This window comes from Trachypithecus francoisi, unplaced genomic scaffold (genome assembly GCF_009764315.1).
Source record: "Trachypithecus francoisi isolate TF-2019V2 unplaced genomic scaffold, Tfra_2.0 Lachesis_group11, whole genome shotgun sequence".
NCBI classification, from domain to species: Eukaryota; Metazoa; Chordata; class Mammalia; order Primates; family Cercopithecidae; genus Trachypithecus; species Trachypithecus francoisi.
In genome coordinates this window covers 71,358,605-71,385,498 of record NW_022681456.1, presented here as the reverse complement: position 1 = coordinate 71,385,498, position 26,894 = coordinate 71,358,605, and the positions used below count along the sequence as shown (strand labels likewise).

Genomic DNA, 26,894 nt, shown 5'->3' with positions numbered 1-26,894 from the left:
GCCAAGGCTAATCAGAGTTGGAGTACAGACCAGAATTCAACAAAGGATGCAGTCATAAATTAGGGTTAGGTTGCAAATCTACTTTTTTAATGTGGAAATTAGAGTTTAAGACATAGCAAATGAAGCCAACAGAAAATAACATGGGAAAACATAGTTATCAAAGTCAGGAAAGACAAAAATCATTGTTCCCATCTCATAAGGTAGGACTAGAGAGGCAAATCACCAGCATTAAATCTTTGTGCACATTTTAATTTACTTATAATAAATTTCTGAAGTTAGAATTGACCTGTCAAAAGACACAGACATTTTATAGCTTTTGATATGCATTAACCAAATTTCCCAACAGAGATTTATACCAATTTACATTCTCCCAGGAATGTGTGACTGTCCCTTTCCTCAATTTTTAGCATTTTAAAATTATTTGCCAGTTTATCATTTATCTTTTTCTAATTTGGTGAATGAAAAATAGTCCTATGGTAGTTTGCTTTCATTTTTTAATTACCAATGCATATTAGCTATTTGTATTTCTTCTTTTAGGATCCAGTGTATTTTGAATTTCTAGAACATAAATTATAACTTCTCATACTCAAATTTATACACAAAAACACTCCAAAGACAGATGTTAGTAATTTGGTTATGGGCATGATTGAAAATTGATTTCTGAAGTATACTTGGAAATGTGGTAATAAGGTTGTTTTGAGTGGAATATTGTTAGAATATATTTATATATAATATTTTTATATTATAAATAATATATAATAATATTTTTAAAATAAAAATTTAAAATATATATAAAAAATATATTTTTATAATATAAATAATATATAATAATATATTTTTATATAATTTATAATTATTTATAATAAATAATATAAAATATTATTTGATTTCAGAAGAAAACTTTCACTTTATTTTTTAATGTTCTAAGTCTTTACTTTTTAACAACTACCTTTAAATTGAGCCTTATTTATAATTGTCCTATGAAGTTATAGTGTATCATTCTGTGTTCCTTGCAGTATCATTAAATTGTTTTCTGAAAAGCTACATTGCAACACAATAAAAGACTTCAATACTTACAATAGGAAGTCTTGAAATAGCACCCTGACATGGTATTAGAAAAGTCTTATCTGTAGAATAACACAGATGCACACCAGGAATGGGGAGGGATGAGGGCGGGCCATAGACCAGAAGAGCTTGGTTTCTGTGAGGAGAAAGAAGGGAATCAAGCTACTCTTGTTGACCCTTTACTCCAAGTTCATTCTTCATTGCTAATGTCTCCAAATAGTGCTACCTTAGGATTGATTTCCAGCATGTTTCTTGTTTGTAGTATTAGAAAGTTAAATAAGTACCATTGTAATTTTGAAGATACTTTCATCAGCATGGTAAAATATATGCCATGTGGTAATAGTAGACTTGTTTCCATTTAACCTTTGGCAAAGCCCTTTTAGTACTAATTAGTTTAAAAAAAAAAAAAAAGACTTGTAGAGAAGTTTTAAAAGCATGTATTATAAAATGTTTTAAGGGCAGAGCACAGTAGCTCATGCCTGTAATCCTAGCACTTCAGGAGGCCGAGGCAGGAGGATCACTTTGCGGGGGGATCACTTGAGCCTAGGAGTTTGAGACCAGCATGGGCAGCATAGCAAGACTTTGTTTCTACTTAAAAAAAAAAAAAAATTAGCCGGACAACGTGGCATGCACCTGTAGTCCCAACTACTCAGGAGGCTAAGTGGGAGGATCACTTGAGCCCAAGTCAAGGCTGCAATGAGCTGTGATCTCACCATTGCACTCCAGCCTAAGTGACAGCAAGACCCTGTCTCAAAAAATCAATAAATAAAAATAAAACATTTTAATTTTAAGTAGTTATGTGAAATATCTTACAAATAAATTTAATTTTTCATGAGTAGATTACCCCACCCCTTTCTTAATTGATAAGTTATGGCAAGAATAACTACAAATTTGATTTGCACACTGAAGTACATATAAATAAAATGATTTTTACTTTTATATGCATTTAAAACTAACATTAACCTTGCATTGTATTGTGTTCAGTATTTTTTAAAAGTTCATCTATTTGCACAAACTTAGTTTAAGAAACAAACACACCTGATAACTTTAAAATCTTAATGGAAATGATTTCCTATCTCTTTTTTAGGCAACAAGTAACAGAAATTATATTTGTTTTAAAAGCAGTCAGTACTCTTATTGATTCACTTAAGAAAACTCAGCCTGAGAATGGTAAGTGCTTAGAAACTCAGTTATTTTAAATTCATAGCATTTATGTTCTATTTGTGATGGACTTTTGTATTACTATTAATTTAACTGAATTATAGGAACATAACAGTCATTAGACTTCTTTTCTCCAATTCTCATGACAACAAAACATCAAGTCCATTAGGATGTCAATTAAGTACAATTAATTTGTAATGTTTTCATTTTTTATGAGGCAGTCTACCTGACTTTTTTTTTTTTTTTAACTAAATTGTTCTGAAGTCAGGGTATTGCAAGAACAATCCATATTTCATATATTTTTTAATGTAGATCATTGACTTATTTGGGGAGAGATGGAAAAGGGCTTTATCTTCTATTTGTACTGATTTACTTTATAGATACAAACTGTATAAATAATTTTGAATCATTTTTATCATTCTTTCTGATTTATTTGCCCTTTCTGTTATTCATTCCTATCCAGTCCATTCTTTACATGATAGCCAGAAATGATTTTTCTATAGTAGGGCTTTGATCATTTATTTCCTCATCCTCTCAAAACAAAAAAGTATTTTTCATTTACTGTTTCCTACCAAGTTGCAAAGAATACTGCACTCTGACTCCATTCTAGTCACACTTTATTTTCCACAATAGATTTCATTTCCCCTACTCTCCACTAAACTAAAATTCTCAATCTTCCCCAATTTTTCCAACCTTTTGTTTATTCCATTATCCAGCGTGTATCAACCTGTTTGGAATACCACCCTACTTTTAAACCTTGTTTTTGATCTCTTAAAGGTAAATAATTCATCTTTTCATTGAATGCAAAGCTTTTTTATGTGTACTTGTCTCGAAGCACTCTATTTGTATTACAATTATGCATGTACATGACTCATCTCCCTTTACATTGTTAAGATTTTTTGAGAGGATTTTCAGACCATGTTTTGTTCTATTTTGAATCCTCTACAACATTGCTTTTCAAAGTATGGTTTGTTGGACTAGCCATTGATTGGCTTCAACAGTTTTGTTACTGGTCTGGGACAAGATAGTGAGCTGGCATCAGAATATAAATCAGATGTGTCACTAAACACACGGCTTGGTTCAGCTGACTTTTTTTTATACAAGAAGACATTGGTAAAGAAGAAAGCAGCGTGTTGGTTTACATTCTGGCACAAGCTTATTTTGTAGCAGATTGGCACTTTAAGGAGCATTACTTTCAATACCCAAGAAAAAAGGAGATTCCTAGTAAATTAATGAATGAGTTGTAGGATATTTATTCCTGTCAACTATTATATAAGTGGAGTAAATATGTATTTTTCTTTTCTTAAAATTCACCCATTGGTACTTTGGCCTAGAAAGGGTATTATACTAAATCTTAAGACGCAGTACACTTTTATTTATTCAACCCAAAGGGAGGGATGGAATTTCTAAGAAAAAGCCTGGGGCAATGTCCTGAATTTATCCTATTAGAGTTCAGATTTGGGTTTTCCTAAAATAGTGTTCTGGGCTGGTGCAGTGGCTCACACGTGCAATCCCAACACTTTGGGAGCCTGAGGTGGGAGGATTGCTTGAGTCTAGCAGTCTGAGACCATCCTGGACAATGTAGTCAGACCCCATCTTTTTTTTTTAAAAAAAAAAAGAAGAACCAGAACGTGTAGAAAGGGAGAAAAGGAAGCAAAAACTCAGTAAAAAGGTTATATGTATAAGACATTGTAGTAATAGATGATTTAACTAAATGAATGTTAAAAATTGTTTAATAGAGTGGACTCGGGAAGGGGAACATCACACACTGGGGCCTATCATGGGGAGGGGGGAGGAGGGAGGGATTGCATTGGGGAGTTATACATGATATAAACGTCATGCACATGTACCCTAGAACTTAAAGTATAATTAAAAAAAAAAAAAAAAAAAAAAAATTGTTTAATAGAGTTTGAATTATGTCTCTGGGTCTATGAAGTAAAATTTGAATGTAAGCATATAAGATGATATAACATTTTAGGACGCTGTGGTAAGGTTTATTAAGAAAAAGAATGACTTCCTTATTTGTTTTGGGGCTTTTTTGTGAGAAAAGATGCATTTGTTAGACTTATTTTTGTTTGGGGAGTTTTTTGTTTTTTGTCTTTTTTCAGACAGGCTCTCGCTCTGTCACCCAGTCTGGGGTGCAATGGTGTGATCGACGCTTACTGCGGCCTTGACCTCCTGGGCTCAAGCGATCTTCCCATCTTAGCCTCCCAAGTAGCTGGGACTGCAGACACGTGCCACCACATTCTGCTAATTGTTTTGTATTTTCAGTAGAGATAGGGTCTTGCCATGTTGGCCAGGCTGATCTCATACTCCTAAGCTCAAGCAGTCTGCCCACCTTCGCCTCCCAAAAACCGCTACCCCCAGCTGAGATTTTGTTTTCATCATTTTACTTGATCTTTATTTAAAATTTTAAATAGGTAGTATACATACACATGGTCCAAAAATCCAAAACTGTAAAATGATATACAGGGAAAAGTTTTAATATGATCTTTTCCTTATTCTTTATCTGCCCAGTTCTTACTTTACCACAGACAACCATTTTTATTAGTTTGTGGATCCCTGCAGAAGTTTATTATCTAAATACAAAGCACACATTCTAATACTCCCCATCCCTGTTTTGTACACAAATGAATATTTGTACACAATGAATTTTGTACACAAATGAATATTTAGACAGAGTCTTGCTCTGTTGCCCAGGCTGGCATGCAGTGGCGCAATCTCAGCTCACTGAAACCTCTGCCTGCCAGGTTTAAATGATTCTCCAGCCTCAGCCTCCTGAGTAGCTAGGACCACTGCGTCTGGCTAATTTTTGTATTTTTAGTAGAGATGGGGTTTCACCATGTTGGCCAGGCCTGACCTCAGGTGACCCTCCCGCTTTGGCCTCCCAAAGTGCTAGGATTACAGGCGTGAGACACCACGCCAGCCTAAAACATATTTTAATTTAAGAAATTTGACTTGCTTCCTTTGAGTTTAAGATGACATCTTAACGTACTTTTGTGTTTTACCGTAATAAACCAAGGGTTAATTTGGTCAGTTGACTCTCCATCTGGGACAACCTAGACAGGTTTCATTCTATCTAATCTTTTGTTAAATGATTAGTGTAAAGTTTCACAGGAGACAACTGAAGCAGACTTTTTAAAACTTCTTAGACAGTGGCTTTTAGACTTTTGTAATCTATTAAGCAGCAAAATTCTCTTTACAAATGAAATGTGATGTGAATTCCCAACATATTAAAACAGAGAAAAGCAGAACAGCTCCAGCCTGACTCCTCACCCTCAGCAATACCCATCAGCCCCATTCCCCGTTTCTTATCACACCCACCCTGAGGAAGCCCCTGTTTGGGAAAAGAGGTTAAATTAACAGTATGGCGTTTTTCCAAGATATGTACTAAGGTATGAACATTGATGATGTGTGATGTCAGTAGATATTGGATGGAAAAAACTCCATAATTAAATTTGGGAACACTGGGTTAAAGTTAAATTTGTTCTTTTACTACAAGCCCTTAGTAAATTGATATGAAGACTTTGTCTCCAAAAGGTGAGAGATATGAAACATCTGCCAAACTACTTTATCGTGAGCTTTTTCCTAAGAAGTAAATTGAGGAACACTAGTTTGAGAAACTCATTTCTTTATTTTACAGTGGGAGAAGTAAGATAAAGAGAATTTAAATGACTTGACCAGGGACACCCATCATTGCCTTACTTCAGAAAGAATTTTAGGCAATTGACACCCAGTAAATTGTAGTGAGAAACAGAGTCAAAGCTCTCTACACGTAGTATTTATTTTTCTTTAATACTATAAAGCCTCTTAGATTTGAGACTTGTTTCACAAAATTTTAAAAATATCTAAGTCTAAAAAAAAATCTTGCATATTGGGTGCCCAACATTATGCACAATACTTATAGGAAAATGTAACTAATTGGGATGTAACACTTTTGCCCATTCAGTAGCAATAGCATTCAGCTGTACTATTTGTTCATGATAGTGGTGAAGAAGGCAGACATAGTTCCTCCCCACTCAAGTCTACATCTAATGATATACATTAAAGATTAGCAAACAGTACAAGACAAGAATGAATCTGTTTATGGCAGTTTGTAATTAAAAGTAATATCAAAGATATTACTGGGAAAATCATTAAACATATTTTGTATTTCAAAAGATTTCTACTTTTAGCAGACAACTGAAAGTTTCTAATTCTTGAAATGTACACTACGTCCTCTGGCAATTATATTAAAAATGACAAAAGTTTGGATTATTCTGAATTGCTTTGTTAGCTTTCAGAGCCTTCGCAAATTGAAATACCATTTAAAATGTACTTTATCAAATTTATTGTTACTGATGACTGCACACTGAACATATATTTTTTCCTATACCTTATTAAATATAGCAGGAAATCTTTGAAAAATTAAGAAGATAAAAAGATACAAGCTTGTAGAATCTTCGTATTTCAGAATTTTTTCTTCACATTCAGTTTAAAGGATTGTGTTCCTGTTAATTGAATAATCTCTGCTATTTAATTCTACCCTTTTGAGGTTTTATACTTTTGCGTTACAGTTGATGGAAATACCTGGGCACAAGTAATTGCCTTATACCCAACTTTAGTAGAATGCATCACCTGCTCTTCTTCTGAAGTCTGTTCTGCACTTAAAGAGGCACTAGTTCCCTTTAAGGATTTCATGCAACCACCAGCATCCAGAGTTCAAAATGGAGAATCTTGACCGGCTACAATATATTTGAAAGAAGGAAGATATTCTAAAAAATGTTTGCTCCCAAGTGAGTCTTCTGTGAGAAGGACATTTCTTACTGCAAATAATTCTTGGCAGCTGTTGTTGGCCTCCTTTAAATTGTACTTACCTAAGTTCAGTAATTCATATTACAAGCTTGCACATCAACAAAGGCTCCTGAATGAACAGCAGTGTAAGGCTTTAATAAATTAAACTGATGGGACGGATAATTAACACTACAATATACATGCTATCATATCTCCAATTGGTGATTTAAAGTGAGCTTATGTACAGTTTGTGCTGTATGTGGTTAATGATGTACTTTTTAAAAAGAAAGAAGAGATATTTCAATTCAGTCAGATTTATTAGGCTGGTGTTTTTGCACCCTTTTTCAAGTACAAAATTGTACTAGAATTTTATGCAAGATGGTACTGTAACATTCCATATTATCTATAACCAGCCTTTGTTAACAAAGGGAACTTACTTGTGTGTATAATAAATGGTACAGTTCTGTATAAAATAGTTGCATTTATTTAAATTTTAAATGTATTGATAATGTTAAATGCTTAAAGCTCTATTTATTATTAATACAAAATTGTTTGCTTACATTTTTACTTATAATTTGCCTTCTTATGTGGCGGATAAGCTCACCATATGATCATGCAGTTAGCTTCATGCTTATTTTAAATATATTATTAGTGACCATTAAACATCTGACCAGTAAGGTCATGTGAACACAGCAGCAAATAGTTTATGATTTGCTGATTTTGCAACTTTGAAATATAGGTTCTTAATACATAGATACATATTGTAGCACTATGACTTCATCATACCTCATTTCTTTAAATAGCTGTCCAAGCTTTCACTGAAGTCTGTCTGTTTTTTATATTTGCTGTCTGGATTTTAAAGACTTTTCATATTTTATATTTCTACTGATTTTGTTTCCCCTAACAACATTTGTCACTGTCTTTGAATTATGACCCAGGCAAGATGATTTCAGATTTTCTAAAATTTTGCCTGTGAGGTTTTGTTCATATCAGTGCTTCATTTTGTAATGTCTTCTCAAGAAAAATACCTATGTTAACTCACAAGTATAAAATATGTGTGTATTATAAAACAATGAAAAGTGTATTTTTGGAGATAGTCAAACATTTAGAAGTGCAGTGAACTTGCTGTCATGGAGTAAAATGCTAATTATGTTTCACTTTCCTATCCTAGTGAAAAAAAAAGTGCTCTTGAGTACAATACCTTAATTATTTCTTAAAATACTGACTTTGACCTAGCTCACTGTATTTTTTATTTACTGGATTATGGATTATAATATTTTTCTTCTGAGTTAAATTTTCATAATTTATGTGAAGACACAAAGATGTTTAAAACAATGATGATTCATAAGAAATCATAATGGTCTCGGTATTATTTTAGTGTATTGGAAGGTCTTTGATCTTAATAGAATTTACAAATTTCAGCTTCTCCAGAATAATCATAAAACTGCAAAAAGATATTAGAATTGAGTCGTGATTGAGATACAGTTTTGAGGCTATTATAATTGTATAATTATTTAATTTGTACTATTATCTGTAAAATGTGGTAAGGTCTTTATTTGAGGGAATATTTTTTATTTACATGAATTACTGAATTTCTATTTTATTATTTCACCTAAAATTAAGGTAAAATATGGCATTTCATAAGTTCTGCTTTCAGCATTTTCCTTAAAGTTGTAAAAAATAATCATTCAAGCTATGTACTTATTTTCTATATTTGGGTATGTTAAATTGAGGATTAGAAAAATCCACATAATCACTGATAAAGCATTGAAACAGAATAACCCAAGGGTAGGGTACCGATTCAGGAACATGTTAAAAATATTGCCATGCATTTATTCAAAGGAAAATGGTCTATACTTGAGAAATAACAGATCAGTTGCAATTAAGATAATTAAATAGTTAAATATGAGTGAAGTGTATGCAATATACATTTATATGAACCAAAGCTTGCTTTATCAGGACCATGCCCTACAGTTCAAAACATAAACATAGTGAATGTGTTGATATCATATAATAAGGTAATAAATGCCAGTCTTAGTATGAAGCAAGTGGGTGGCCCCCTTGGTAGTATAATTTGATAGGCTTTTCCTCCAGAATATTTCCTGTCACCCTCCAAGAGTCACTACACTAATTCATTCCCTTGAGTCAAGCATTCCTCTATGTTGCATTTTCTAAAATATTCTGATTACTAGTATGGAACACATTGTCCTTTCCTTGTTAGTATGAATTGAGTTCTTCAGTGACCAAAAGAACTGGGGTGTGTAAAATTATTAGATGCCAGGAGATTCAAAAAGGAAGCTCTCAAAGATAAGATCATTTTATGGCACGATTGAGTCTATAACCAGCCCTTTAAACAGTAGTAAAAATGTCATTTGTGATACTTACTAGAAATACTATGAGTTTTTTTTTTTTTCCTTTTGAGACAGAGTCTCGCCTTGTCACCCAGGCTGGAGTGCAATGGCATGATCTTGGCTCACTGCAACCTCTGCCTCCCGGGTTCAAGCGATCTCCTGCTTCAGATTCCCAAGTAACTAGGATTACAGACATGCCACCATGCCCAGCTAATGTTTTTATATTTTTAGTAGAGATGGGGTTTCGCCCTTTTGGCCATGCTAGTCTCGAACTCCTGACCTCAGGTGATCTGCCCGCCTTGGCCTCCCAAAGTGCTGACGTTACAGGCATGAGCCACTGCGCCTGGCCAATACCATGAGTTTTAAGCCTCACATCATCACTTGTTGTCACTGCCAGTGCCTGTCTTATTCATATTGCTGGACAGCAGGCATATGCCAGCAATTGTATGATTAATAAAGCCTTTTTCTGGCCATTTTGTCCATTATAAAGGAAATAAACTAATTGTTAACTTGCATAGATTACTTCTTAGTTTCCTATGATGCTACCACTGCCAAGGGAAAAAAAATACATCATTTTGTAATGTCTTTAGTATTTCTTTATAACTACTGTTAAGGTTTTGTTAATTTTATTGTATACATTTGTAACATTGTTTATTAGGAGCCTTTTAGGTTCCAAAACAAACAAAAGGCATAAAAGTCTGGCTTAGAACTTTTCACTTGCTTTCATTTTTAATTTTATTCACTTAACAGCTAACATCTCTCTTGTTTCTTGTTTTTTCCATATATGGTTATTGATTCAACTCTTGCTATATTCCTTAAATTTGTATGTATCATCAGAAGAAAGACATGAACAATTTAGTGTAAATATTCATCTAATTGAATTGAATAATTCAATTAGATGAATATTTTATTCTGGAGAATAATAGTTAAATTATTTCTATGGCAGGCCAGTAACAACTAGATTATTTGTCCTTTCTCAATATAATTTTAAAGAGTATTTTGTTTTATTGTCACAATTGGGTACCACTAGTCCCAGGTAACCATTGGGCCAAAGGATCAGTTAAGAAACAGTTAAGGATGAATTAGCATAAGTTATGGAGCACTGTTAGAAAACAACACAAAAGTATATTCTTTATTAATAAGGTGGTCATTATTACATTAGTGTCAATGAAGGGCAGTGTAGTTACTTTATAATGACTAATATTTTCTCCCCAAATACAGAATAATTCAGATGGGCAATCAAGTTTTCAAGAGACTGCTGTAGGTGAAGTCTGTCTAGCCAAGGCAAAACACTTACAGGAGCCCCTAACTGTGCCACCCTTGGAATGGGTTAGTGTGCAGGCTCAGAATATTGTGGATTACAGTTTTTCATATTGTGGTAGAAAACTACCACACATGTAGACAAAAATGATCTCTGAAAGCATTGCCAGCAGCTGGGTATGTTCCTTAGATTTCCACTTAGGTTTGGCATTTTGGCAGATAGCTGATCTTGTATAAAGTATCACATTTTACTATGCTTAGTGTTCCTGGGTTGTATTTATCTACATTATTAGAGGGAATTTTTCTTTTAAAAAAATTATCCTTCATGAGAAGAATGGGAGTTCATACCATATAGTATTTTACCAATTTATATAAAGTGGGGAAAGTCTTTTAATACTTCATGATCACTTGAATTAAAGTTTTGTATCTCTGGAAAGTAGAATAGTGCTTTCATTTGAATGAAAAGTGTTTATAGAGTCAGAAAGAGAAATAACGTCTTTGTATCTTGATTTATATACAGACCCATTTCAGAGGGGGTTAAATGTCTTACAAATCCAGTAATTTCGAATAACAGCGTTGGCTATTTAAAAGAACATGTGGCAAGTTCTATATGAATATTCTTGGTCATCTCGACTAATTCTGAGGCAATGATGGACGGAGACTCTACCTCTTATTTAACTCTAGGCATGTTGACTTTTCAAAGCGATTTCCTTATTTCTAAACAAAGATGTTGATCAATTAGTTACTAATTCTTTAGAGGAAAAAATGTGTAATTTGAGTGTGGAGTTGATTTTATAATGACAGGGTAATTATTCAAGTTGTTTGATAAATTTATTACTATATCATAAGAGAGATCTTTGACTATTTTTCTTCCTTTTTCTTGGATATCACTTTCTTCCCTCCCCCTTCTCTCTTTTGTGTTTTTTTCCTTGTTAAATTTTATGTTTACGTTACCATCTTTCTTATACTTTCCCCTGATTTTTCTCTTTTAATTCCTCTTTCATTCTCTGCCTCTTCTCTTTCAGCTCTTTCTCTAATTGTGCCTATTCCTTGCTCAGAAAAAGTGGAGCTGTTAGTGGTAGAACCACTGCTCATTGCCTTCCTGTTAAATGAGATTCTAGAAATACTTTCAACTTTGGCCACTGTTGCGTTTTTGCAAAGGTAAAGTTCCCCTGCCATTTTGAAATAGCTGAACAAGTTAAAGTAATATGTTCCAAAAACTGGAAGTGCCATGAAAAACTAAAAAAAAAAAAATTTGTGACTATAACTCCTACTGACTTTATGAATACACGGGATTCAGCAGCCAAGATGCTCACAAAATGGGATTGCTATAAATATGATGGATTCAGCATCTAAATTTGGAACAATCATGTCTTTTCTGTTATGTGGATAGAGAGATTATATATCTTTTCTCAAAGTAAAGTATTTAAAACCTGTTTAAGGCTGGGTGCGGTGGCTCAAGCGTGTAATCCCAGCACTTTGGGAGGCCGAAATGGGCGGATCACGAGGTCAGGAGATCGAGACCATCCTGGCTAACACGGTGAAACCCCGTCTCTACTAAAAAATACAAAAAACTAGCCAGACGAGGTGGCAGGCGCCTGTAGTCCCAACTACTCGGGAGGCTGAGGCAGGAGAATGGCGTAAACCCGGTACGTGGAGCTTGCAGTGAGCTGAGATCCGGCCACTGTACTCCAGCCTGGGTGACAGAGCGAGACTCCATCTCAAAGAAAAAATAATAAAATAAAATAAAAATAAAACCTGTTTAAATGAGTGTTTTGGCTGGCATGGTGGCCCACACCTGTAATCCCAGCACCTTGGGAAGCCAAGGTGGGAGGATCACTTGAGGCCAGGAGTTTGAGACTAACCTAGACAACATAGCAAGATCCTATCTCTAGTTCAAAAAAAATTTTTAATTAGGGTTTTGGTTTGTTTTTTATGATTTGGGGGGGTGGGGGAGATCTTTGTTTTTTGAGGCAGATGTTTTAGATTTATCCCATCTTAATATTTATTGATTTATAATATTGACACTGCCTACTTACAAGAAGGATTTGAGGCAGCATATATTGCCCATGTATTTCAACTATTTTCATTTTTCTCTTGCAAAGCAGTATTTGATGGAAGACCTGGAATCTTATAGTTCTCATATCTGAGTCTTTCTGGGGTGTATTTGGTGTCCGTGTGCTTGTTTCACCCAGAGGTCAATTGAAACCTTCCTAATTATACTGTGGTATTGATTCTATCCCCTCAAGTATGAAAAAATTATTAAATTTTGAGACCATTTTCGGTTGCTGTGAATGTAGTTACACTAAGTTTTATTTTAAACTAAAATTCAATAAACAGTGCAGCCAGAGAAGAGCTAAACCATGCCATTATTTGGAAAATCATCGCAGTATATTAACAACTGCTTCCTTCTATGAAGTTTTACGAGATGCGAGAAAAATACTCCATACCTTTAATGTTGCAATTTTATTTTTATCAAGAAAAATAAAATATTAGGCTTCAGACCCAACTGTGCAAATTTCATTTGCTTTCCATCTCTTACTACTACCTCTGTGTCATAATTTAACATATAACATACAACTCCTGTCTCTTAAGGCAGCTACCATATGGTGTTTATGTCAGACTGGATATATTTATCTAATTTTGTGAAATTCTTTTTTAGTTCCCAACACAATTCTTGAAAGTAATACCACTGTTGTTACTCTTTTTCCTTACAATTTTTATGTTGTTGAGATGTATCAGTTATGTATTATAATCATGAAAATGTATTGGCCTCAAACCCAAATTTTCTTTGTAGTCTAGGATAGATTTTTCATGAAAGCTATATAGTTATAACTGTGATTGTATAGATCCTTTATTTGCTTTACAGTTACCATTAAGCATGATTCCAGGTTTTTAATTATGTTTCAGCAATACTAGTATTTCTTTATAACTTGAAATCATAACCACTTTGATAATTTACCTTTGGATCTGACCAGTGATTCATTTTTTTCTTGAATATACTTTGTGTTTGCTTTCTCATCCCCATTAAGTCTGAAACATTATTGATACCCCACATCACTTACTCTGTTTAAAGACTTTACCAGTAGTGAGTCACATGTTTAGGATGATCAGTTTGGAAAAAAAAGTTATAGAATAAAGGGGAAATGTTCTTGAGAGCTTTATTAAAACCATTAATACATAAAATGAAAAAATAAACAGAAGACACAAAGTGTCTCTCAATAGTTTAGAAAGAAAGATTTGGAACCTTAAGTAAAAATGCTAGGTCAAGTAAAAATGTAATCCTGATGTAGATTAGATTATCTTAATCTTTTTTTTTTTTTTTTTTTTGAGGCGGAGTCTCGCTCTGTCGCCCGGACTGGAGTGCAGTGGCCGGATCTCAGCTCACTGCAAGCTCCGCCTCCCGGGTTTACGCCATTCTCCTGCCTCAGCCTCCCGAGTAGCTGGGACTACAGGCGCCTGCCACCTCGCCCAGCTAGTTTTTTTTGTATTTTTAGTAGAGACGGGGTTTCACCGTGTTAGCCAGGATGGTCTCGATCTCCTGACCTCATGATCCGCCCGTCTCGGCCTCCCAAAGTGCTGGGATTACAGGCTTGAGCCACCGCGCCCGGCCGATTATCTTAATCTTAAGAGCATTTTTTTTTAATTTGGTGAAGCTGTTTTGAAACTGCCTGTCCATATCAATGCCAGACTATCTCTACCTCTCAAAGAAAATAATTTGCTTTAAAATTCCTTTTTTTGTTATGTAATGAAAGCATAAAACAAGAATTTGTGCATTACTCAGTGTGTACTGCAGTCAGATATAGTTAAAATAATTTTTCTAATGCTAATTTTAACCACCATTTCTGGAGTACGTAGTATGTGCAGGCCAAGGTTTTACCTATATTATTCCCTTTAATCCTCAAAGTAGCCTTGCAAAGAAGTTATTTTCATTTTACAGAAGAGTCAAGGATCAGGGGTTGAAGTGATCAGGGGACCTAGAGTCACATACCTAAAGTCCAGGTGGATCACTATGTCTTGCTTTTTCAAAAGCAGTTATTTCTACAACAGTACAATAGTTTCATGTTTTACAGTCCATTAAAATCCAAGACTTATAAAGTAAAAATACTCTTGAGGCAATTACTACTTCTATGAGAGGCATTGGGACAAATATACTTGAACATAACAAAGAACTTCAAATACTGTGAAAAAAAAGATTTGTCTTAACGATGACCTTGAAAGTTGCATTGGGTTTTTATTGGTCCAGGTTTAAAACATTTTATCTGTTTAAAACATATGTTGTGTGTTGTAAGAAGTTATAATAACAGCATTGTGGTTAAGAGCCCAGAGTCTGGGGCCAGACTTCTTAGATGCAAATCCCAACTCTGTTATTTACTAAATGCGTGACCTTGGGCAAGTTAATTAACCTGTTTTGGTGTCCTCCTCTGTGAAATGGAGTTAACAGTGGTTATTTAACAGAATTTAAAATGGAGTGTGTTCTAAAGTGCTGTGCCTGGAGCATTATCACCACTAAGTAGTTAGGGAAGTAAAATACATTTGGCACACATCATTCAAGAATGGCCAGAAAATCCACGTCTTCCCACAATAGGGACCAATTTTTTGCCTTTCACCGGACAACCACTGAATGTTAAGACTCTGCTGTGTGCTAATAACTGTCCTTGCTGTATGTGACAGAAGCTATTTGGAGCACTCTCAAGTGCTTATTATAGCTAGTCAAGGAAACTGCATATATAAAATAATACTGGATACAAGACTATACAGTTAAATACTGGTGTATCGCTAACAACTTTTTAGACCCTATTTTGTGTTAGGCATTGAGTTAGTCTCTGCCCTTATGGAGTTTACAGTTTTATAGGGAATACAGACCTTTTAACAAGTATGTAAAGTACAGTAAAAGACAAGTACAGATTAAAATGAGATCATAAAATAGGGAACCTTAGCCTAGTCTTCTGTGGTTCAGGTTACTATCGCTGTTAGAAGGAAGTTTTTTTAAAGAAATGAAAAAGCTCAGTGGTTAACACAGAACTCAAAGTGAGTCTTGATGGCTACCTAGATTTTAGATGAGTTCAAAGGCTATATGGGGGGATTTCAGGCAAAGATACTGTGAGCAAGGCATATCTGTGAAATAGAAAACAGTACATTTTGGTGTACTGTGTGAGACAAGGTTGGCTGTGAAGGATTGGATCCCTTCATAAAATTCCTTGAAAGCCAAGGAGAGTAGTTTAGATTTGAGATGGCAGTGGTCTGGAGTGATTTAAGAATAAATTATGAAACCAAGGAAGATAAACTTGCAATCATAAGCAGGATAGGATATATACAGTATGGAAAGCTAAAGTAGGAGGCTGTTGCAATTTTCTTGCTACAAGGTGATGATAAAGGATTGATTCACTAATGGTGGTCATATTGAGAAAGGATACTTAAGATTCCTGATATTATGGGGGGTGGGAGAAAAAGTTGATGGTAACAGTACATTATATGTGGATGATGAGTATATTGGTGTTAGCACTGTTAAAAACAGATTATGGAAAGGAATCTAAGTAATAAAGTAGCATAATGACTAAATTTAGTTGGAAACTACTGCTGTAACAAATCTGTATACCATAGACCAAACAGCTGTTTAATGGCCATTTAAAAATCTGTGCCATTATGGCAAAGGACATTTGCTCTGGTGCAGAATAATCTGATCCACTGTACAGTGAATGAGCAGTGAGGGTTGAGCCCCATGGCAGTCCAATCTTTGCTTATCAAGGAAGGATGGTGTTAAGTTTCTACAGACTTTCTGGTAAGTGATCGATAGGTGAGTTTATGCTTTGAGTTTATGATTTGATTGAGTTTATGCTTAGTGATTGATAGGTGAGTTTATGCTTTGTCAAGCATTTAATTGCAAATGTATTATGTTTACACAAATATTCTTAATTGGAAAGTTTCTGAATATGCCGTAAAAATGTTATGAAATATATCAGGCAGGCTGATTTTTAACTTGAAAACTTGTACTTTAAGAAATTGTTTGGGTCCCATCGCCTATACCATGTAGAAGAGAAACAAAAAGCCAGTTATTTAATTTTTAATTTGCAATTAAACCTCTTGGCCAGAAGGATCTGTTGTCCAACATTACATCGTAATAGCTTAAGAAAAAAAATCTTATTTTGCCAGAAAGGGAATTATACAAGGATATGAAGGATCAAAGTCTGGGCAAAGACAATTCTAAGTTGTAGCTAAACATGCTTTTCATTTCCCACCATTCCTTTTGCCATGAGTAGTCTGGATTTTCAGGGATAAGGCTGATAGGGCTGCCAGATCAGTCATTAAAAATTGAGAATGCGCAGTTAAATTGGAATATCAGATAAACAATTTAAAAAATATATGTAACACACATATGCCAAAACACTGGTTATCTGAAATTCCAATTCAACTGGGCGTCCTGTATTTTATATGACAGGCCCTAACTTTTTCTTTAAAATAATTTGTTAACTTCCTACAAAAAATCTCTAAATGGGAGGGAAAAAAAATCCCGTAAGTTGTCTGGGCCAAAAGTAGAAGTGGCTCCATGGCAGTCAGCCTTCTCCCTAACTTGGTTTAAAAAGAAAAAGCCAAAACCACGAGTCCCAGAAGCTTGCGTTTAAAGCGAGCTGTGCCGCAGCCTTCCCGCCTGTTTTCTGCGGAATGTAGCTCAGCAGCCACCCTGCGTGGGTGGGGCTCTTATGATTGTGTCCTTGCTGGATGGGAAAGGAGGTGCCGGAAACTTCAAACCACGGCCAGGGTACAACGTGTCCGCTTAGGCGGCGGTATGCGCCGCCATCTTCTTTGCGGGCAAAGGCCGAAAAAAGTTTGGGACTCCACTTTTCCCCGCTGAGCCGACGGAGGGCATCGCCCATTGCTTCAGCACTCCGGTGACGTGGAATCGGGGTCCCCTCTTTCGGGGCTGATTTCTGGTGGCACGTCGAAGCTTGCCAAGGCGGGGAAAAGGGACGCCGCCTCTGTCCCGGATGTTAAGATGGCGGCGCGGGGGGCCGCCCGGTGGGGCGGTCACGTGGTGAGGAGTAGCGCGCGAGCCTCCTTAAGTGATCTCTAAGGTTCGTCCGGACGCACAGGAGCAGCGGAGCGCGAGACGGGTCTCGTGTCCGCACGCGTCGAGTCGTCGCCGTCGCCACCCGGGCCATCGCCTGGCCCGGTTTCACTGTTAAGGGGTTTTCGTTTGTTCCGTTTTCGCCTCCTGCAGAACTGAACGGGATTTCCCCGAAGGGTGCTGGGGAACGGGTGGCCTGGGGACTTCCCGGCTATGCCTTAGCTGCTGTTTGGCGGAGCCGGCGGCCGCTTGTGCAAGATGCGCCCCGGAGATGGTCGGCGCCGAGAGCGGGCCGACGGCGGGTGCGGCAGCGCGGCGCGGGTAGGGGCCCGGGTGCCGGGCTCGGCCGCAGCCCAGCCCCCACCGGGGGCTCGGAGCAGGGAGGGGCGCGAACGGCGCAGCTCGGGACGTGGCGGCAGTTCCTAGCGGGCGAAGCGCGGGAGCGCTGTTCGCTGCCTCTCGGGGGCCGTCCAGAACCAGTTGGTGTCTGACTGCGCTTTTACCGCCCATTTCCTTTTTTCGAGAGGTGAGGCGACGCGCTCCCCTCGGGCAGTGGAGGGAGCGGCTTTCCCCGCAGGACACCGGCGCCTTTCTTCAGAGCGGTGGTTGACGTAGAGAACGCCGGCTGTAACACCCGGGCGCCGGCGCCGCCTCTGATCCCCGTAGCTCTCGGGGCGCGCCGGGAGCAGCCGAGGCGCTGGGTGCTGGGCGGGGTCTTCGGGCGCGGCGCGGCGGGGAAGGGAAAGGAAAAGAAGGGACGGCGGGCCGACGTCGGCGGCGAGGAAGGACGGAGAAGCGCCGGAGCCGCTTTGCTGCCCTCCGCGTGGTCCCGTGCCTCCCCTACACCATGGCCCTGGCTGAGGTAGTAGTTTGTGCTGTTGGTCGGGTTGTGACATTGCCCGCTGTGGAGATAACTGCGCAAGCTACTGCCTTGCTAGTGCTGGTGATGCTCAGCGCCGCGGAGGACAATGGCTGGGAATCCCCTTTGTTTTCCGGGGCGCTGCCTGGGGACAGCCCGCGAAGCCTCGGCGCCCGGCCGGCGCGGCCAGCAAGGAAACCGTTAGTTTCACATTTTCCTGGAAGAAGGAATTGAGGGGAGTGGGGTGGACCGCGATCTTTTTTAAAGGTGGGGGAAGAGCTAAGCCATTGAATTCCTTCTCTTGAAGGAAGGAGTGGAATTGTGTAAGATAACTTTTTCACCCTAAAGAATTCTAACGCTTCTTTCAGCAGTTAAATGCCAGATTTAGTGTGTACCTGTTTTACTTCGTTCTTTAGCTGTAGGTCGGAGTGGAATGAGCGATCTGCAGAACTGGCTTTATAGGGACAGAAGTAGACCTGATAATTAAAGTTTATGCCTTAACATTTTAGATCTGGTTTCTGATATGCTCTCTTAGTAAATCTGAGCGTGTCTTCAAAAATGTAAACCCAAAGCAATTTAAAGTTTCTCTTTAAACTTTGCAACTCCGCGAATGAGAAGATTGAATTTATTTGTAGGTAATTGCACTATTCTGATTTTTTAATGTATGAGGCAAACAAATAAATTCTATGTACAGTGTGCTGTGAATGGTTTTGTTTTTTGTTGGTTTTTTTTTTTCTTTTTAGTTTAACCTTGGGGCTCAGATACTGCTGTTGTGGTGGGTTGGTTTTTTGGTTTTTATGACCTTTGATTCTAATGTTATGTGGTACTTACATCTTTGAGGTTTTGTATGGGAGAAGAGGACTAGGAATTGAAAGTGTGGTTTCTAGATTTGAGTTTAAAATCTACTAACACTCATTTTGATTCCTGAGTGGCCACTACTCCTAATAGCAAAATACCTTTGCATAGAGTAAAAAGGTAGTTTGGATAACTAATGAAAATACTCAGTGTTCTAATACTCTGAAGTCTGCGTGGAAAACCAGATACTTATATTTTTGCATTTTATTTTCACTGAGGGAAATAGGTGGTCAGGTTTAGTACTTTTCTTTGAACATTGATCTGTGTTTGTACAGAATAGGTAGTTTTGAATATAATGTAATCACAATTTTGTATGGTTTTCTGATGCTCTGTTAAAAAAAAAAAAAAGGCAGTTCTTTAAACCATCCAAACCCTTCAGCAGGAGTTTGATGCTTTCATCATTCAAAAGTGATCTGATATATGTACCTTGATTGAGTTTGGTTTAGCCTTGAGAATAACCTTACTTAATCTGATCTCATCAGGATGGAGCGGCCTCATTGTGGAAAGGGCGGTGAAGAACCTTATCTTGAATCTTAAGATGCAGAAAATACTTGAATGTTGGCCCTTGAAGTATGCTTTTCTTGATAGCAAAGCAGAGGAAATTCAAAGCTTTAAGTGCTTGTTTTCTTAAATAATGAAAACCTCTGGGGTGCTATGTCAAATCTTGGTTTGTGGAGAAACTAATCATAACATGCTAATTGCATTATGATTTTATTTTCCAAAACACTTCATTCAACCAACCAAGGTGACCATCCAACCCACTACATTCTAACATTTTTAATGGAGAATCAACAGTTGTTAATTTGCATCCCAAAGTATAACAAATTCTGCTGGTAATTTAAACTTTCAGTGGATAAGCACGCCAGAAATGCTCAGTGTTCTAACTTTATATCTTGTACTTTTAAATTTTATCCACAACTACACGTTGCCCAAATAGTAGTAACATTTTTGAGTTACTGGATGTAAAGGTACTTTGAGAGGTTAACTGTTTCCCAAATTACAAGAGAAAATACTGCCACCAGCCGACTTGTTTTAGTCCCATAGCTATATTTCTGCTCTAATCTCCAGTTTTAAAAATGAATCTGCTAATTACATTTGTCTACACACCAACTGAAAATTACCAACTGAACATTTTCTTTGTTGACAGTTTCCTACAAGATTAATTTGCCTTATCAAAAATACAGCTTTCTGAACTTAGTATTATTGACATTTACTTGGTGCAATTAACTTTTTTGTTAAAGGTCTACTGTCAAGCATTTAAGTAATTTGTAGTTGCAAAAAGCTACTGATGGAAAGTAATAAGGCCGTATTTTGAGTGCCCTTCTCAATAAGTACATACTAAACCAAAGGAAAGCTGGATTATGGTAATAACATTTTAATAAATGCCATCCTCAATTGAAAATGGAGATGATGCTGTGGTATATAGGACATATCATATGGAGAAGATTCTTGGAGAACACAGTTTTGCTTCATACTTCAAAATTCTGATTGCTAATCTAACATAGAAAAGCGTTGTTTACAAGCTATTTTAAAATAACCTTTTGGCAGGTAGGCAAGGGTGCACTCAAGAGATTGTGTCTTGTGGAGTGGTCCCCAAAGAATTCCTGCCAGAGGCACCTGACAGCACAGATTAGCTCTTCAGTGTGTAAGCACAAAGCACCCAAAAGGCAGAGATTTCTTCCTAGCTACATGCTCTCTCACCCTATTGCTTATTACACTCCACCCCCTCCGTGGTAAAGAAAGCTGACAAAGGAGGTACTATTAATTTACGTTCCCATTGAATAATCACCTCCGTAATTTCTACAGCAAAAGGTAAAAAGGACAATCATCTTCAAAAATGAATTAGGCCAGACTGGTAATACCCAAAAGGAGAATTAATGACCATTGTCATAAACTCTGAAAAGCCGTTGGTGCTACAGATATCTAGATAATTAAGCAAAAATTTGAAAATTATTTTTAAGATTGTGTAATGAAATTCACTAAGTGTTTTTGTTAGGTTATTCCTGTTCGGCACCATGGGGAAAGCAAAATAATTGTATAGTTAGGTCATTGCCCCAAAGGAAAACACAGGAAAGATGTTACATGAAGTGTTTAAGAATCAAAATGTAATTAGCTGAGTGTGGTGGTGCGTGCCTGTGGTCCCCACTGAGGTGGGAGGATCTCATGAGCCCAGGACTTTGAGGCTGCAGTGAGCCATGATTGCACTACCGCAGCCTGCACCACAGAGTGAGACTCTGTCCAAAAAAAATGTGAGCTCAGTGCGGTGGTGTACACCTGTAGTCCCAGGTACTCTGGAGGCTGAGGCAGGAGGGTCATTGGAGCCCAGTAGTTTGAGACCTGCCTGGACAAAATAGTTGAGATTCTGTCTCAAGAAATTAAATAAATAATCAAAATGTGGGCAGGTAAGAAAAACATTAGTGACGTACTTTACTTTTGAGACCTGGCAGAAAAGTGATTGAACGAGCTAAAGGAAGAGAAGTATGGAGCACTCCAAATAGTATAGTATAGTAATTTAGGGACTTCTTTTGGTTATGTTTGTTGCCTGAGATCTTGGAGATGACAATCATAGTGATAACGATATTCTAGGTGATTCACAGTTTAATTTCATATTATCTGCTACAGATATGCTGGGAGTGTGATCAGAATTAAGAGAAATAGCAGTTCTACATGGGATTTGTTTTCTTAAGTTGAAAAATTTTCTTTTGGTTACATTTGTTTTACAGTTACCTTTCTTTAAAAGTGCTGTTTTGTTCAGAGGTAATGGAATTGTGCCTACACAGGATTTTTGACCACTAAATTTGTGAATAGGGTCCTTTTAAGGCATACCACTGACACCTGATAGTATAACTGTAGTCTTTTAGTTATATCAAATATGAACAAACCTAAAATACAAATCTTGTGTTGTTTTTAAGGATAAGTTCCCAGTTCTTTCCTCTTATTCAATATCAGACACTTGTGGAAAATATATTATTTTCTTCGAATCAGTTTACAAGTTCCGTTAGTTCCATTATAATATAATTGAGTATATTTTATCATGGAAGTCAGGAGTTCGCAGAAAGCCAAACAGTATGATGTGTCACAGAAAATTCAAGTAAATTAAGGAGTAAAAACTGTACACAGACATTGACGGTTTAGATCATATATGTAGTTGTAATGTGTTTTCTGTTACACATGAAAAATCCCTTAACTGCGCTTTGGTTGAGTAATAAACAATTAAGGGTGTTTTGTCTCACTTTGAATGTAACTACCCAAAAGGTATTAAGATTCAGAGATTGCTGTTTTAGTATTCTGCACATAGTATATTTTAAAGTTCTTGTTAAACAGAAGTATTATGTAGATACAGGGCATGGGCTAGTTTTAGTCATAATAGTAACACCAAGTTAATGTTACCATAATAGACGGCTGAAAGAACTGACTAAACTCTTAAAAACAGATACATAAGCAAATTAAAGTATATTTTTTCCTGTTTTAAAAACAAATTTACGTACTGAAGGGTTTAGATGAAAACCCTAAGAATAAGAATCCTATCTGCCATTCATTTCTTTTTGTACTGAATGAAGCTTATACACAATAAATAAGTTCCAGATAAATTATTCAACAGGTGAATCGGATACCTACTATATGCCAGGCGCTGGGGATATACAGAAGATAAAACCAAAAAAAACAAAAACAAAAAAACACCCACTCCACATTATGGAATTCACATTGTAAAAGGAATACATTTCCCTGGCCGGGCGCAGTGGCTCAAGCCTGTAATCCCAGCACTTTGGGAGGCCGAGACGGGCGGATCACGAGGTCAGGAGATCGAGACCATCCTGGCTAACACGGTGAAACCCCGTCTCTACTAAAAATACAAAAACTAGCCGGGCGAGGTGGCGGGCGCCTGTAGTCCCAGCTACTCAGGAGGCTGAGGCAGGAGAATGGCGTAAACCTGGGAGACGGAGCTTGCAGTGAGCTGAGATCCGGCCACTGCACTCCAGTCCGGGCGACAGAGCGAGACTCCGCCTCAAAAAAAAAAAAAAAAAAAAAAAAAAGGAATACATTTCCCTATAATAATAATTACAGAAATGTAGTGAGGACAATCCATGGACCACCTGAGTTTTCAAACCTGAGTTCCACTCATACACCTGTTCTAGAGCCCTTGCTCCAAAACCACTATTGATATTGCAGTTGTATGTTTAAAAAAAGTCAGTGCCCATTGATTTTTGTTACAGTTGTACCTGCATTAAAAAAAAAAAAGATGATAATTTAGTTTCACTAGGGCTGTTTTCTTCTGTTTCTCTCTTTTTTTTTTTTTTTTAACAGAGTCTTGCTCTTGTTCTTGTTGCCCAGGCTGGAGTGCAATGGCACGATCTCGGCTCACTGCAACCTCCACCTCCCAGTTCAAGCAATTCTCCTGCCTCAACCTCCCAAGTAGCTGGGATTACAGGTACCCGCCACCACGCCCGTCTAATGTTTGTATTTTTAGTAGAGATGGGGTTTCACCATGTTGGCCAGTCTGGTCTCGAACTGCTGACCTTGTGATCCGCCCACCTTGGCCTCCCAAAGTGATGGGATTACAGGCATGAGCCACCGCACCCGGCCCACCAGAGCTGTTTTCTATCTCCTAAACAGGATGACACTGCAGGAGGTACTTCACCTTTAAGAGCTTACAATGTTGTAGCAGGTGCCCAAGTACATTGTGGAGGAATCTAGACCACATAGCTAGACATCACATTTTATGATGTATACTCTAAACGTTGTAAAAGTTCAAAGAAGCAGGAATGCACTGTGAGTAGGTAGAGAATGCATCTCTCTGGAGCAGAAATGTCAGATTATTTTAACAGTATAAGCTATGGAGAGTGATTGTGTGCCTTGTGGTGCCTGAGAACAGTAAAGAAATAATCAAGTATCTATTCTACCTTCCTTATATAATTTATACCTCAGGGTAACTAAATGGTTGTGAGGGAGATTTCCTCATTACAGAATAATTCCAGTTTCTCAGTGCAGAAGGTCTGATAGAAATAGAATGTTAACATTTACAACAGCTCATGAAATAAAGCTAGACCTCTTCAATGACTAACTTAATGGTTAAAACCATTAAGTAAAATGCTGATGGAGAAGTATTTGATTAATGAATCAGTAGTAGAGAAGTATTTAATTCATGGATCAGGCTAACCACACTTAAGCTCACTGATCAATTTTAACATTACAAAAACAGAGATAACTAGATATTCTGGTTCAAATAATTGAACTAGATAGTGGTTTACTAAAACTCTAGACTCTCATCAACTTTCTAGACCTGACGATCAGTTTATTAGAAATTTAAGATCTAGAGGAACATTGTTAAATCACCACAGGAGTGCAAGTAGCAAAAATCCACACTGAAATTCCACAGGACAAATGATCTGATTTAAGAAAAAAAAAAATTTAAGGAAAAAAGGGCAGGAAAACCTGTAGAGTAAAATGAATTTAAAGACATTTATCAGTTTAATTGCCATGTGTAGACCTTGTTTGGATCCTAATTTGATCAAAGCTAACCACAAACACATTTATGAGACGATTGGAGAAATTTAAAAACTGATGATATTGGAAGTTAAAGAATTGTTTTTGAAAATAGTATTGTGGTTATATTTTTAAAAATATTTTGGTATATGCATACTAAATAATTTACTAATGAATGATATGATGTTCAGACTTTGCTTCATACTTTAATCCATGGGGGTTGGAAAGCATTATGGGAGTACACAGGAAAGAAGCTTGTCCTTGTGTTGGTATTGGTGTTGGGTGATGGATAGATGGGTTTTTTTAATTCTGTTCTACTTTTGTGTATATTTAGAATGTTCCATAATAAAAACTCAAAAACAACATGTAAAACAACAGAAAGAAAGATTCCTGTGGTTGAGAGGCAACCAAAGCAAACTGAGAACACATACAAAACCATGCGAAGGTCAGTAAGGTGCAGCTAAGTGTTCTTAGGGTATCCTCCCAGGCCACTTTGAAATACTACTTTGAAGTCTATCAGAGGATCAGTCCATTTTCCTTATACTCCAGATCAAATATATTGACTAATATAGTGGAAGTTCACACACACCCACAACAAGGATACCATTGTTTAAATGTATCTATTATAATTAAAACTAGTAATTAGAATTAATAAGAGATGTGTGGAGAACTTGTACTAAGTACTTTGTATAAAGTACTTGCTTTAACGTTACCCTATTAAACTTAGTAACTTTCCATTTTAAATATTACTTTGCTAGTTCCATAGCCTTTTTCTAGAAGTATGCCTTATATAAAATTCTTAAACAAGTACTCTAAGCAAAATCAGCTCACTAAAAAAATTTGTTTGGCTTTAACTGCTTTTAGTAAGCTTAGTTCTGTTTTTCCTCTTTTCATCTTATTATTCCTCCTGTCTACCTGAAACTTTGTACCCTTTAGTCAGCATCTCCCCATTATCTTACCCCCTCTCTCTATAGGCTTCTGGTAACACTAGTCTCTCCTTTCTGCTTCTCTGAGTTTGGCTTTTTTATATTCCACATATAAATGAGATCATGTAGTACTTGTCTTTCTGTGCCTGGCTTATTCATTTAGTATAATGTCCTCCAAGTTTAAGCATGTTGTTGCAAATGATAGAATTTTGTCCTTTTAAACGGTCAACTCTAATAATTGTTCTAGCAATTTATTTGATTTTTTGTGTTTCCAGTTAGATTCCTTAATTTTTTTCTTAATCTTGTGTGTGTGTGTGTGTGTGTGTGTTTAGACAGGGTCTCACTGTCGTTCAGGCTGGAGTGCAGTGGTGTGGTCACAGCTCACTGCAACCTTCATCTCGCAGACTCAAGTGATCTTTCCACCTCAGCTTCTTGAGTAGCTAAGACTACAGGCACACGCCACCACCCCTGGCTAATTTTTGTATTTTTTGTAGAGACAGGGATTCGCCATGTTGTCCAGGCTGGTCTCAAAACTACTGGGCTCAAATGATCGCCCGCCTCCGTCTCTCAAAGTGCTGGGATTATAGGTGTGAGCCATTGTCCCGGCCCCCATCAATATATAACACTTAGCAGTTAGTTCATTGTGCTTCTACATATTACCAATGTTATTAATCTAATAATTTAAATATTTGAGTGCTCTTCTTGCTTTGAATATATTAGCACACTACAAAGGTAAAAAAATGTAACCAACTCGTGGATCAAAAGAAATAATGATTTTGCATTTTACTAAGCAGAGAAATTATCATGTTTTGAATGTCTACCACATATGCCAGGCATACACACACATACATAAATAAGGTTGAAGGAGGCTGGGCACAGAGGCTCACACCTGTAATCCCAGCACTTTGGGAGGCCGAGGCAGGTGGATTACTTGAGGTCAGGAATTCGAGAGCAACCTGGCCAACATGGTGAAACCCAGTCTCCACTAAAAATACAAAAAATTAGCCGGGCATGGTGGTGCATGGCTGTAGTCCCAGCTACTTGGGAGGCTGAGGCAGGAGAATCGCTTAAACCCCAAAGGTGGAGGTTGCAGT

The 26,894-nt window shown here is 37.1% G+C and overlaps 3 protein-coding genes across 8 annotated transcripts in view; 1 reads left to right on the top strand and 2 right to left on the bottom strand.

The window, feature by feature from the left end:
- MON2 (MON2 homolog, regulator of endosome-to-Golgi trafficking) overlaps positions 1 to 11,046 on the top strand; it is a 136,903-nt gene extending 125,857 nt beyond the window's left edge. For 4 of the 6 annotated variants that reach the window (XM_033221422.1, XM_033221421.1, XM_033221420.1 and 1 more), the window contains 2 exons: positions 2,153 to 2,235; positions 6,783 to 7,466. In XM_033221422.1, coding sequence (XP_033077313.1) covers positions 2,153 to 2,235; positions 6,783 to 6,946 — 247 coding nt within the window. In that variant the 3' untranslated portion in view covers positions 6,947 to 7,466. Of the gene's footprint in view, positions 1 to 2,152; positions 2,236 to 6,782 lie in introns of all 6 variants that reach the window. The other 2 variants (XM_033221418.1, XM_033221419.1) reach the window with 2 other exon arrangements.
- PPM1H (protein phosphatase, Mg2+/Mn2+ dependent 1H) overlaps positions 1,013 to 26,894 on the bottom strand; it is a 349,098-nt gene continuing 323,216 nt past the window's right edge. The window contains exon 11 of the mRNA XM_033221424.1: positions 1,013 to 1,201. Within this exon, the coding sequence (XP_033077315.1) occupies positions 1,042 to 1,201 (160 nt within the window). The 3' untranslated portion in view covers positions 1,013 to 1,041. The remainder of the gene's footprint in view (positions 1,202 to 26,894) is intronic.
- Positions 16,659 to 18,682, bottom strand: LOC117089834 (putative uncharacterized protein encoded by LINC01465). The gene has a single exon (XM_033221427.1). It carries the CDS (start codon positions 18,184 to 18,186, stop codon positions 17,791 to 17,793), a length of 396 nt encoding a protein of 131 aa, XP_033077318.1. The 5' UTR covers positions 18,187 to 18,682; the 3' UTR covers positions 16,659 to 17,790.